The 13,839-nt window shown below is 40.5% G+C and overlaps 1 protein-coding gene across 3 annotated transcripts in view; it reads left to right on the top strand.

Moving 5' to 3' along the window:
* Window positions 1–13,839, top strand: part of PHC3 (polyhomeotic homolog 3) — a 120,872-nt gene that overhangs the window by 76,510 nt on the left and 30,523 nt on the right. For all 3 annotated transcript variants that reach the window (XM_075003622.1, XM_075003624.1, XM_075003623.1), the window contains exons 10-12: window positions 512–750; window positions 1,685–1,844; window positions 5,988–6,102. In XM_075003622.1, the coding sequence (XP_074859723.1) occupies window positions 512–750; window positions 1,685–1,844; window positions 5,988–6,102 (514 nt within the window). The remainder of the gene's footprint in view (window positions 1–511; window positions 751–1,684; window positions 1,845–5,987; window positions 6,103–13,839) is intronic.

Here is a 13,839-nt window from a genome sequence, read left to right as displayed (position 1 = left end):
GTTTATGAATTTGCCACTCAGTGGGCACAGGGTTTTCTAACCACCACTGGAAATCAAGACATTTCTACTGAAGTGCTTAAGTATAGCTTTAGGAGCCCATGTTTAGATTCCCAAATTTTAAATATTGGTCTCTGTTCCTGCCTTGTGAATTTACAGTTTGTCTGGATGGCTAAAGGCTATGTGACACAAATGTATGAAAAATGTTTGTTGTCAGCAAAGGTAGGTATAGCTAGGAGATAGTGAACAAAGGCAAATTTAGATTGAATGTCAGGAAAACATCCTAATGATGCAGACTCTTAGTTTGTAGAACGGTTTTCCTAGGAAAGTGAAGTTGTCTATCATTGGTCTAATTTAAAGTAAATAATATAAACCAAAGGGGGAAAAATCTGCAATTGGGAAGGCATGAATGCAGCAGTGTAGATGTTTTCCACCTGCTTTTTATTACTCCTGTGAAAATAACTGGACACACTGAATAAAGTATAATATGTTATTTTACATTACTTTTTTCCAGAACAAGTGGCGTCATCAGTCAGTGCCTCAGTAATTAAATCTCCATCAGATCCTTCACATGCCTCTATTCCAGCACCTCCTCTTTTGCTGCCAATAGCTGCCACAAGAAGTAACATCACGTCGATGTCTAATAGCATTCCTAGCCTAGAAAACAAACCTCCACAGGCTATTGTTAAACCACAGATCCTGACCCATGTGATTGAGGGCTTTGTGATTCAGGAAGGTTTAGAGCCATTTCCTGTAAGTGTAAATGTTAAATTATTGACATATATTTTAAAAGCCAAACAAATCTGCTTCAGTTTTCGTGCCTACTACTTGGTTAAGTCTTTTATATTCAGACTAACTTTTCAGAATTTTGGGACTGACCTTCTTTTCCTTATGTTTTAAAGCCCATTTCTTACAGCACTTTTACAGGATATTTTATAGATGCATATGTTATATGGGTATTTTATGTGAATCAGGTTTACCCAAAGTGTGTAGTTACAATTCATGCTCTTTTGTTGTTCAGCTGTATAATTAAATGACAGGTTACTAGCTTTTAATAGAACCATAGCAGAGATTTTTTTAAGGAAAAAGGGGCTATTAAAAATATGAGGAGATGTATATAGTGAGATTAGACAGGTTTAGTATTATTTATAATATTTGATTATTTTTTCTACAAGACAGATAAAAGTAATGTAGATACCTGATCTGATGCTCTGCATATGCTATTACTACAGTGTTAAAATATTCTGGACTTTGATCCCATTTTTGTGTTTGACAAAACGCTGATAGGAGTTGGCCTTGTAAAAGCAGATTGTTGCTAACCACTGGAAATGTTTAAAACCAGCAACAGTCAGTTCCAGGCTACTGGGTCTGTAGTTTTGGAAAGTGGGATGCTTTCTGCATTGCTAATCACTTTGCTATATTACTCTCATTCACCTTCCTCATCTCCGTTTGCTTACTACTGTGTTATGGTGTATTAAGTCTAGTTTTGATAGTAAGATCCTGAGGGCAGGAGCCTATCCTTTTTATTTTGTCTGAAAAATTATGTGTTTATACGTGGTATTATATACCCTAATGATAACCAGGATAAAGAATGCAAACACTGGTGTAATGGCACAGCTACAAGTGCTAAGTACCAAGTGCCATTTTCTTCTAATTGTTTCATGCTGCTCTGCTTTCATTATAACAGGTAAGCCGTTCATCTCTGCTGGTTGAGCAACCTGCGAAAAAAAGGCTCCTAATGGAGAGTCAGGTCATGAGTGTTGTATGTGTTGAGTCAGAGCTGCAGAACAGTACAAAACATGCAGAGAACTCTTCAGACACAGAAATAGAGGACATGATTACAGAAGGTTTGTAGATTTAATTTAATACACATTATTCCAGTCAATGCTATGGCATGGTCTGTGCAGTTGACACATCTGGACTGTGTCTATCTTTGATCCATTAGCACTATAGCTAGTGATGGTGTTCAAAACTATTTTCAAACAGTTATAGCCAAACACAGATTGAAACCATGTTCAATGTGGATGCACATTGATTTAAGAAACTAGGCAGTTGATTTAGCTGCAGTAATGTAGCCTGGCTTGGGCAAGCACAGTTCTCAAAAAAGAAAACATACTCACAATAGCTCTGTTGCAGAACAGTTATAAGCAGTTTTGTTAGAACTCTGACTGGATTATTTTACTACCATGGTTCATAGATTCAAAGGCCAGACAGGACCAGTGTGATTATGCAGTCTGATCTTCATAATGCAAGCCACAGAACTTGCACAAAATAACCCCTATTTCAATTAGAGTATATCTCTTAGAAGAACAATCTCCATTGGTGGCACATTTTAAATCAAGACTGAATCTGTTACAACCCTGGCTAAATTATTTCAATGATTAATAATCCTCATGGTTTAAAAATAGATGCCTTATTTTTGTCAGAATTTTTATAGCTTCAACTTCTCCCCATTAGTTGATGTTTTACGCCTTTGTCTGCTATGCTGAGGATCCCTTTATCAAATATTTGTTGCCCATATAAGTATGTGTATCCAGTGATTTAAGTCAGACTTGACCCTTCTCTTTGTTGGACTCCAACTGTTTAGCTTGTCACTAAGAGATGTGTTTCCAATCTTTTAACCTTTCTTGTAGCTCTTCGCTGAACCTTCTCCAGTTTATCAACATCCTGTATTCAAGTCCTTGAATAGATAGGATTATTGATAACAGAAAGAGAAGAGATCTAGATCTCCTAGTCAATGCCACAGCCTATGGTAAATTGGTCTCTGCCCTGCATTTTCTAGGATATTTTCAGTCCAATTTTACCATCTGCTCTGAGAGTCTCTTATTGTCAGGAAGTTGTTTTTGGCACTCAGTTTGTGATTTTCTTAATTTCACGCCATAGCTTCTAATTCCTACATCCTCGTACGAGAATTCCTTTGTGTCCTATAAATATCTGTAGATTATTAGCTTTGTCCTCTTCCCTACCCCAAATGACTTGTTAGCCAGCCTGTACCTTATGTACATCTTTTGCTAATCTTTCTTCATGTTTCTCCCACTAGCGAAATTGATGTGAAAGTGATGGGGAAACATACTGTATTTATAGTATAACTCAATGTCAAACAAGCTCAAAATTCAGTCTATTTAATTATTAACTTCTGGCACATTTTTTTTAATGTCATGATTTACCACTATTTAAGAGAGACTAGTTCCAGATGTTTGGGAAGGGGAAGAACTCAGTGTTTTTAACAGTTCTGAAGCAAAGAGGAATCTTTGGTGCTATTGATATAACAGCCATTTTAATCACTATTTGATTTCTATTTAAAGCTGGGATTCAGGTCACAACTTGAATGTGGTTTTGAGCTTCAACGTACATGGCCCCAATAGGATGTATAGTCTCATTTTAGTAGTTCCTTTCAGTAACACATTGGAAAAGACATTGATAAATTAAGTTATTTTGGAAACACTTGATTGAAATGGGACACAGTAGTTTGCGGTAGGCATGTAAAATCCTATTTAATTAGTTAACCAGTTAAAGTCTAAAGTTAACCAATTAAAAAGGTGGGTGGAGGGCTGCTGGGAAGGTTCCTCCCTCCCCTTACCATAGACAGGGGCTGCTTTGGCTGGGCCGGAGTGTCCCCCGCTTACGATGCACCAGAGGCTGAAGCTGCTCTGGCCCAGCTGCAGTGTGCCTGCCCTATCTACAGCAACTCAGCTCAGGAGTGCTGCCAGCAGTGGCATTCTGGCCTGGCCCAGAACAGTCCCCAGCCACAAGCTCTCCAGTTGATCTTACCCTCTTCTGGGGCTGCTGCAGATAGGGCTACTCCAGCCTAGCTAGGGCTGCTTCAGCACCTACCAGTTAACCTAAACTGATGGTAAACCTCATCAGTTTAGGATCAGTTTAACATCCCTAGTTTGTAGTCCTACTGGATGGTAACAGAGATTCTTTGCAGAGTCCAAAACAAGTGAGATGGTAGTTAAAAATTAAATAAAGAAGTGATAGCACATTCAGTTCAGGATTTTCTGTCTTGTTTTAGTCAAGAGTTCACAATTGCTGATATGGCTCATAAAAGTCCCCTCAAACCTTTGTTGTATTTTGCAAGAACAGCTTTAAGTTAGTCATTTCCTGATGTTTGAAGACTTCATTTTGCAACTTTAACATTCTTTTTAATGCAGTTTATAAAATTACATTGCCTCCACATTTTAAAAGAAAAATGAAAAAACAGAAATTTCACTATATTCAGCAATTTAGTGGTCATCAGTGGAACATTCTGTACTCCATAATGTGTAGAGCTGATGAATTTGAGCCTGAGCCTTTTCTGTATCATAAGTAGGCAAGATTTTTCAAGACCCCTGTTGTTTCTCTGAGCAAGTGACACGTTTTGAAGATATGGTAAAGGAAAAGATAAGAGACAGATTATTTTACAAAAGCTTTAGAAATATCTGTCATTGGTTCATAGTCTTCATAATTATGAATGGTGCCAATATCTCTCAGTGAGAGCTGCCATTTTACTGATTCTTCTAGCAGGAAGTACAATCTGATAACATGGACTTCATAAGAGAGGCAGGAGGGTTTCAAAGTTGTTATATACATGGTAAGTTCTGTTACTTGTATGCCTTTTTTGTTTATTTAACAATATTGTCTGCAATATCTTTCCAGACAAATAAATGACAAAACTTACCTTACAATAGCTTTGTAAATCTCCTACCTCATGTTTGTGTGCCAAGAGCTCTACTTCTTGGTTCAGACGATCAAGATGGATATTACCTGACTCATTGGTAATTACTAATTTTTTTTTACCTCATACAAGGTATTTTAAACAATATTAAGGACTTTTACTTTCTTTCAATTTATCTTTGGAATTTGCTTCCCTCCTGGTTCCAGTAGATACTGGATTTGTTCATTTTCCAGGTGCAGTTTAAAGGCTGATTTCTCTTACAGTATTTTGGGGGAGTTAAACTACGTAGGTCAGAAGGCTGGAGGCTGAAGGATCATTCACATGGATTATAAGATATGGTTGGGTTCAGTGCCTAAAGTTTTCTTGTGCATCTGTAAATTGGAAAATTTGCCTGTGAAACTAAAGAAACGTACTAAAAATATTTTAAAAATATTTAAAATATTAGCAGCTCTGACCACTTTGTTTGTGACTAGGACCATGTATTCACATTATATCGCTTATTGAAGTGATCAATGTGCATTGATGACCATGGTGATAAAATATGTGAGGTAATATTATTAAATCAGTACAGTAAATCTATTTTATTTTAAAAAGGGAACACTGCTTTGTACAGGAGAAAACAGGATTCCCCAAACCATTTGGCCAGAACACAAAGGTTTGATCACGTTTTACTACATTATGCAATCTGAAAAGGGGGGAAAAAAACCCAAAAAAACTAAACATAGACAATATGACTTACAGTATGCTAATATTTCTAGGAATTCTGGCCTGGGTATGGCCTGTGTAGCTTAGAAAGGAAAAGATCTTCAAAAATTGGAATTCCTTCCCAGTAGGCTCTCTCTTATTAAACTACTATGTGTTCCACATATTACATTCAGTCACTTCCTCAACCCTCCTTCTAAGAGTTCATCTTGTCCATTCAGTGAAAAGAAACGGCACTATGTAATGGTGTGACATACTACAACTAGGCGACAGAGCTTGAATTTTAGATATGAATTGTCAGGTGTTTGCTGTGAACTACTTATGATCTGTGCAGATGGACAAAACCAGGTTGATTCAATTTGGGGATGTTATCTGCTCAAGGACAGTCTGTAATTGAAACAAAACAAGAGTCTAAGTTCATTAGTTAAATTAATACTTTACTCCGCTCAAAAAATGATTCATATAATTTACTGATTTGGCCTCAGTTGTCTGTTTACCTTCTTAAAGGCATTCAGTTAAATGCATATTTACCTTTTACTTTGAATGTCTCCTTAAGAGATGAGAAATTAAATGGCATGGAATGTTTAAATCATTCAAAATGACTTCTTTTGTGTGTCCCTCCTTTCTTTAGAGGGACTAGATGAAATGGAACGTGATCTCCTGAAGTGTGAGTTTTGTGGAAAAATGGGATATCCTAATAAGTTCCTACGGTCTAAGCGATTTTGCTCTACTTCCTGTGCCAAAAGGTATACTGCATTATTATGATTACTATTATTACTACTACTGAGATTATTAATAAGGGTATAACATCAACATTGTATCTGGCCCTGAAAATAGGTAAACCATCAGTGCTAAATAACAAACAGGATCTTTTCCCCAAAGATTTTACAGTCCATAGCGAAGAGGAGATACAGTAGACCCTCAGCTTATGCAGAGGTTGCATTTTTGCGCAACCCCATTTAAGTCAAATTTTGCATAACTCAGGGGAGCCAGGAAATTGACCGGCGCTGCTGGTCAGTTTCTGGTTTCCTGTGATTGGAGGGCAGCTGAGAGCCTGGCTCTGGATTGCCCACAGGAGAGGGAAAGCTGACCAGCACTACTGTGCTGGTCAGTTTCCCAGCTCCTATGAGTGGCAGCAGCCAACAGTCAGGCTGCCACCCCAACAGGAGCTGTGAAACTGCTCCTGTCAGGAACTGCATCCTGATTCTTGCCGTCCCTGACCGGGACGGAGAAACTGCTCCTGTCAGGGGCAGCAGCCTGACTCTCACCCTGCCTGACAGGAGCAGGGAAACCACTCCTGTCAAGGACAGCAATAGCCAGGCTGCCACTCCTGACAGGAGCAGTTTCTCCACTCAGCTGCCGCCACTGATAGGAGCAGGGAAATTGACCAGTGCAACAGCGCTGGACAGTTTCTCCATTCCTGTGAGTGGTGAGGAGCTCTGCATTGGTCAGTTTCCCGGCTTCCCTGAGTGGCAGGCAGCAGCTCCCTGCCACTCAGTCATGCTAACCCAAGATACGCACAACTTGTGTTCACGTATCTCAGGGTTCTACTGTACAATGTAACACTAAAAAGCAATTCACAGAACAGAGTGATGTGCTTTGGCATAGCAGAAATTCTGCAAAGAATAGGCAGGGCTTTAGATTGTCAGTAGACTGAATGGGAACAACCTTTGTTTACATATGTAAAAGAGAAATCTAATGAGCAGGTGTGGTTGGTGTTTTCAAAGCTGCTCTGGCATTCCAACCAAACCAGGCTGAACAGCAGTGACCTGTTTACTTAATTGACAAGGTAAAACATGTGGTTTCAGTTCCTTCTCTTGCCTGACTATATTTGATATTCGAGAACAACAAGAAGTCCTGTGGCATGCTATAGACTAACAGATATTTTGGAGCTTAAGCTTTTGTGGGCAAAGACCCGCTTCATCAGATGCAGATGTTGCATCTGATGAAGCAGGTCTTTGCCCACAAAAGCTTAAGCTCCAAAATATCTGTTAGTCTATAGCATGCCACAGGACTTCTTGTTGTTCTCGAAGATGCAGACTAACACTCCTACCTCTCTTATATTTGATTTTGTTTTTTGTTTTTAAATCAAACTTTTATTTGTGAGCTCTTCAGTAAGTACTGATTGGGTAGAAATGTAATATTTACGTCTACAGATATACTGGTACACTTAATTAACTAAAGATATTAACATTCTAATGGTCTTGCTGTAGAAGTTTTATCTTGTATTTTTTGTTGGTTTGTATCTTTTCAGACCAGTTTTACTTTAAGCTACATTCATTTTACCATAAGTTTTCACAGAACTGCTTTCACTAATTCCAGAGCATAGAGAAGAAACCATAGTTTATCCACTGCCCATTCTAAAAAGAAAAGCGTGTATGATTTTTCTCTAATTTGATCTTTAAAAATAGTAGAAGACTGAGCTCATCATCTTGAGTAAAAAAGTTACAGTCCTGTCACAAGTTATTTGAGTAACTAGGTAGAATCTATCAAACTCAAGGGCTGTGTCTACACAGGCACAAATCTTCGAAATAGCCATGCTAATGGCCATTTCGAAGATTAGTAACAAGGCACTGAATTGAATATTCAGCTCCTCATTAGCATTAGGATGCTTCCGGCCACGGCGCTTCGAAAGTGCCGCTTTCGAAAGCGCGTGGCTACACAGGGCTCCTTTTCAAAAGGACCCTGCACCTTTCAAAATCCCCTTATCCCGATCACTGATCGGAATAAGGGGATTTCGAAAGGTGAGGGTCCTTTTGAAAAGGAGCCCTGTGTAGCCACGCTGAGCCGCGCACTTTTGAAAGTGGCGCTTTCGAAGCGCCGTGGCCGGAAGCATCCTAATGCTAATGAAGCGCTGAATATTCAATTCAGCGCCTTGTTAATAATCTTCGAAATATGGCTATTTCGAAGATTTGTGCCCGTGTAGACACAGCGAAGGTTACAGGGAGGTATTATACTTCCAAAGAGAGATGAGATTAAGTGACCCTGCTTCCCTAAATGCATCTGAGCTAGTGTGGCGATCACACAAAGACTTAAACTCTTTTTGTTGTCTGGTGGATTCAGGATTCCAGGCACTGTGGCATATAAAGAATGTGTGTGTTAAGTTAGGATATATAGGACCGAATTCTCAATTGACGTATATTGTCACAGCTCAGTTAACATCAATGAAGCTACACTGATTTAAGAATCTGGCCTGTAATGTAAGGAACAATTCTTCACTGGTAAGGGAAACATCAGATGAGCTTAAAATCTCCTCCATTTCTAATCACAGATATTAAAATACTGGAGGTTTTTTGACCTGATACTAAGAAGTTAAACTCCTTTTTGTGTAAAGAGAATTAAGAATTTAATGAAATTACTCAGAATTAATTTTTCCCATTAGTGATTCTTTTTTATAGTTGAGTTAGAAGTAGAAAAGTCAGTCCACAGTAAAACTGAGAATGTGCTTTAGTGCTCACAGATTAAATGAGTTCACAAATGCGATGAGGCAGGAAAAATTTCCCATGCACTTTCTGAACTACATCCACAGAGGAATAAGCTAATAATGGGCACACTGAGCATCACATGTCCAAAAATGACATATATTGATAAATTTGAGAGAAATGAGAGATCAACAAAAATTATTAGAGGTGGACCAGAGTGATAAATGCTGAAATATTAAAAGGGCTATACGTGTGTAGTTTGGCTAATTAACTCTTGATTATGAAGAGAACATAACTGTTAAAGGTATTTGAAGGCCGAAGAGAGGGAAATATTTGATACGCTCCAACAGTGTACAGTTAAAGACCATGAGATTAAAGTAAAAAAGAAAATGTGAATGTCAAGGAAAATAGCCTGATAGTGTGGTAGATTGATTTGTTTGTAGAAGTGTCTCCCAGGGTAGTCTGAATGAAACTCCAGTACTTGAGCTATTTAAAAGTAGTTAGTACATATTTCAGAGTATTATTCTATGGGGAATAGTCCTATGCTGGGTGGGGAGATAGATTTTTCCCTTGTCTAATTTCAATGCTTCTGTTTAGTTTCTTATAAAAGATTCATATGAACATGCACAAAAAGCTTCTGAGTCCCTACTAAGCTTTTGCCAGTGAGGGGGAACACAATTTCATAGCAGAAAGGTCTCCTTTTGAAATTACATGCGCAGGTGCCCTTTGTTAGGAGGATCTTGCATTGTCTTACAAGCCATGGAATCATTTCAGTATAAACAAAACTAAAGGGCACAAGTACCAGAAATTATGAAAATATAGCTGTATCGGTAGAAACCATTCTCCCTAATCTGTTCCCTTTTTTGCCATTGGGGATACCATATGACCTCCTGTTCTCTCTGGTGTCAGTTTAGGTCCTACTACTACCTTTGGTGTCTGGAAAACAAAGCGTATGCTCTCTAATTCTGCATTCTGTTCAGACTTTTACATCCTAAACCAGAGTCAACAGAACTTGTAGGCTTGAAGTCCAATTAGTGGAGGAATATTTTGTCAATCTCTTGATTCCTCTGACCTCAGATGATGCCTTGCAATGAAGAGGTTCTAAAGCTTTTGCTTCTTACCCTAGTGATTTGAGCAGTTGTACCTGTCTGCCTTTCTTGGTAAGGATCACAAGTATATTCTTATCTGGACAACTGGGTCATAAGACTTCTGTCAGATCAAGTGTGAGTCATGTCAACAAGGTAATACGGTGCTTCAGTCCTGTTGAGCTGAAAAGTCCTGCTTTAAGTCCAGCTCAGATGGTAAAATTTATAGGAACGTCTTTGGATTACAGAAGGATCCCCGCTTATTTGGTTCAAAGCTGATTCTAAATAAGGCAGTTGTATCACAGCTTCCCAAGAAAAGTCTGTTTAGAGAGGTAGGACTGATGGCTTCGTGCACTATCACAGTGCCATTTGTGAGACTACTTATGTATTTGCTTTAGAGGTTTGGCTAAATTTTCTTTACAATCCAGACATTTGTAGTCTGGATAGAATTCCGTGACTGGTCTCAGCACAGGTTGGAAAGTTTATTTTGACATCCAGAAAGCATTTCCCTAGGCACTGTCACACTCTGAAGGAGAAATGTTTAAAGGAGTAGTCAAGTCCTAAAAATGTTGATCCTGCTACTTGTCCAATCATAGCTACTTTTAGTTACTCTTTCTTTATTAAGAAGATTATATGATTTTTTGGTTAACACTAGAGTGCATCTAGCAGCCATTTAAGTTTATCGTACACCTGGTAGTTAGCATATAAGGGATGAGAAGAGACTGAAAAATTGTTCCTTAACAGACTTTCGTGCTTCTATTTACTAAATTTAAACTGTAGAAGTCTTCAGGATTTCTGTTTGATCAAACCAGCTCCTTTGTGTACTGATAAATTGAGCTACCTTTAAAAAGAGCAGGGGGAAAACATAAAATATTTGTTAATTTATTTTCCATTTTTTTCACCAGAATTTGAAATTTTTGATCAGCTCTGGTGATAAGAGGCTGCTTTCTCCATTAGCCTTCGATGCTTGCATTTTCATGGTCATTAATTCATCTAGAAGGATCAGTAAATCCATGTCCTTGTGGCTGATCCTTGTTTATCCTACCTTACAGAAATGTTATCCCAACCCATTTATTTTGTTTTTAGACTTTAATTTCCTAGACCTTCTGGTTTATGATGAGAGGCTGGATTCAGTATCCATTGGTTAGATGTTACAAGAATGCTTTGCCTCTGTGTTCAAATTTAAATACAAGTATAAACCTTTCTATAAGTCATAGAATCATAGAATTCTAGGGCTGGAAGGGACCTGATTTGTTTGTCACATGGGGAGAAAAACTAAATTCTCTGAACATTCGAAATCATCAAAATGGATCAAGTTATAAGTTCAGGTTTGTTGTGGTCCAGTGCCAGAATGACTATAGGCTCATCTCCACTGCAGTTAATTTGAGTTATAACTCAAGTGTTTCCCATCCATATGCAACAAACACAAAACCCCTTCACTAAAGTGTGGAGGTGCTTTTTGCTTGACTTGGCTGGCTCATGAAAAAGAAAACAGCTGCTAACATGACCTGATCTGGAGCCAGTGCTTCTAATCCTCAGTGATCTCCAGTGCCCAGAAGGCATATAGACGTATTCTTCCACAATTCTTTGGCAAAGAAGTCACAGAGCAGCTTAGCTTTTTGCAGCACTAAGAACCATAGGATATTTCTCTGCAAATCTTAGTGCAACATTTGAACAATTGCATTGCTAAAATGGACAAGCAACTTAAGAGAAATTTTGCAGTATGGCTACTCTCACTCAAACTAAACTAATTCAGCAGAAGAAGCTTGCGTGTTGATATCTCAGGCTGATTCTACACTCTCCCATTGGAGGTGGCATGGTAATGAGGTTCTAATGTGCATATTTAGCACCTCATTAGAATAATGGCAGCCATGCGAATTTCAGAGTGCAGACTTACAATTGCAGATTGACAGTGTAGATGGGGGCAGCTTCAAAATAAGCACCCCACTTCAACATTCCCTTACTCCCATAAAACTAGCCAACAGTGATAACAATTTTTCTGATATGTCAACCTTGATAACGGTTTTTGGACCTGTATAAGAGAGGTGGCCATGTTAGTCTGTATCTTCGAGAACAGCAAGAAGTCCTGTGGCACCTTATAGACTAACAGATATTTTGGAGCATAAGCTTTCATGGGCAAAGACCTGCTTCATCAGATGCATGAATGGGAGGTGGGAGGTTCAGAGAGGTATTTAAAAAGTGGGGTCCCAGTAAAAGGGAGGGCCAGAACTAACAAGGTCTACTCAATCAAGGTGGAAGTGGCCCATTATCAGTAGTATGTATCAAAGGAGGGAAAAAAACAAGTCAGATCAGACAGGGTGATGTGGCCTATTGTTAGAGTCTAATGTGGAGATGTTAACACGCAGGGCAGAGAAGCTGCTTTTATAAGGGGCCAGCCACTCCCAGTCTCTGTTTAAGCCTTGGTTGATGGAGTCAAATTTGCAAAGTTTTTTGGACCTCTGTATGTTGAGTCTGTTCTGCCAGGGCTGTAGATCTGAAGAAGTGGGTCTGTCCCACGAAAGCTCATCACCTAAGAAGTTCTCCAATTATATTACCTCTGCAGTGCTGTACTGGCCCATACTTTTTCTCCTCCACCTCAGGAATTTGTGTTAGGCTCTTCTGAAATTGAAAACAAAGCACAGTTAGGGGGCAAGAATTTCCATACCGAAAGGCAATTGTCTCTACTGGGGCTTCTGCCACTTGTATTAATCTTAAAAATTTCCTAATGTAGACCAGATTTACCTGCCAAAACATCTTTGGGTAGAAAATACAGTGATAACTTTTGCCACTGCTGGCAATGGTGATTTGTAAAGTAAGTTCTTCTTCGAGTGTCCCCGTGGGTGCTCCACAATAGGTGTCGGGCTTGCCCGGCGCCGCAGATCGGATCTTCCAAGCGCCGCTCCCTTGCGCACTCCTGGCCATGTGCGCGATCCGGTCCCCGCCAGTTCCTCTTAACCGCCGTCGGCTGCAGACGGAATCCGAACTAGGCTAAGGCCAAGTAGCGTATTCAATGACTGTAACTGTTTTTGTTTAAAGTTTTTCAAGTACTTAGGCTACTGCAAGTTAGCCGGTTGTTATTTTTGCAAAAAAAAAAAAACAAAAAACCAAAAGCAACAAACAAACTACAAGCGGGACAGCTTCAATCCAGTCCCAGTAACAAGCGCCGGAGGCCAGGAGCATAGGGCCATCAGCCCTCCTGCTGCGGCAGGCCATCGGAAGGGGAAAACAGCACAGAGAAGGTGCTAAGTACCCGTTTAACAACTGAAAGACTCACCAACAATGTCCTCTTCAGGATTTAAAAAATGTGAGTCCTGCCGAGAGGCGATGCCAGCGTCCGATGGGCACGGTCTATGCATAAGGTGCCTTGGGGAGTCCCATGTTGCACAGAAATGCTCCTTCTGTGCTAAATTAACAGCCAGAGCAAGGAGAGACAGGGAGATGCGGCTTAAAATGCTGCTCTTCGACAAGGCCCTCCAGCCAGACGTGCCGGAGCGGCCGCAGCAGGAGGGACCCTCCGGGGCCCATAAAAGGAAAGCTGCCTCCCTCACCCCATCAGCGCAAAAACAGAGGAAAGCCTCCCCAGCCCGATCCCTGCCGGCAGCAACAGCGAGCGGGACGGGAGGAGCGAGCAGCCCCCAGCCGCAGCAACAGCTGATCGGCGGCGGCACGGAGAGCCACGTGGAAGCGGCTCAGCCTCCGATAATCAGCCAGCCTCCCCGCACCGCAGGCAGGGCGGCGGCTAAACAAGCGCCGGTACCGGCAGCACCGCAGGCGGCGGCACCGACCCCCAGGGAACCAGCGGTGCAAAGCGCGCAGGCACGCAGCCTGCAGGCACCGAAGGACACCGCACGTGCGGCACCGCCTTCGAGCGTGCCTAGCACGGTGCGGACGGGGCCGGGATCCCCTGTGCGTCAGGGGGCGGAGTTACCTCCTCCAGGGAGGGGGAAGGCTGCACACAAGAGGAGGCATTGCAGCC

Source organism: Carettochelys insculpta, chromosome 10 (assembly GCF_033958435.1).
Source record: "Carettochelys insculpta isolate YL-2023 chromosome 10, ASM3395843v1, whole genome shotgun sequence".
NCBI classification, from domain to species: domain Eukaryota; kingdom Metazoa; phylum Chordata; order Testudines; family Carettochelyidae; genus Carettochelys; species Carettochelys insculpta.
This window is presented reverse-complemented; position numbering and strand designations above follow the sequence as displayed.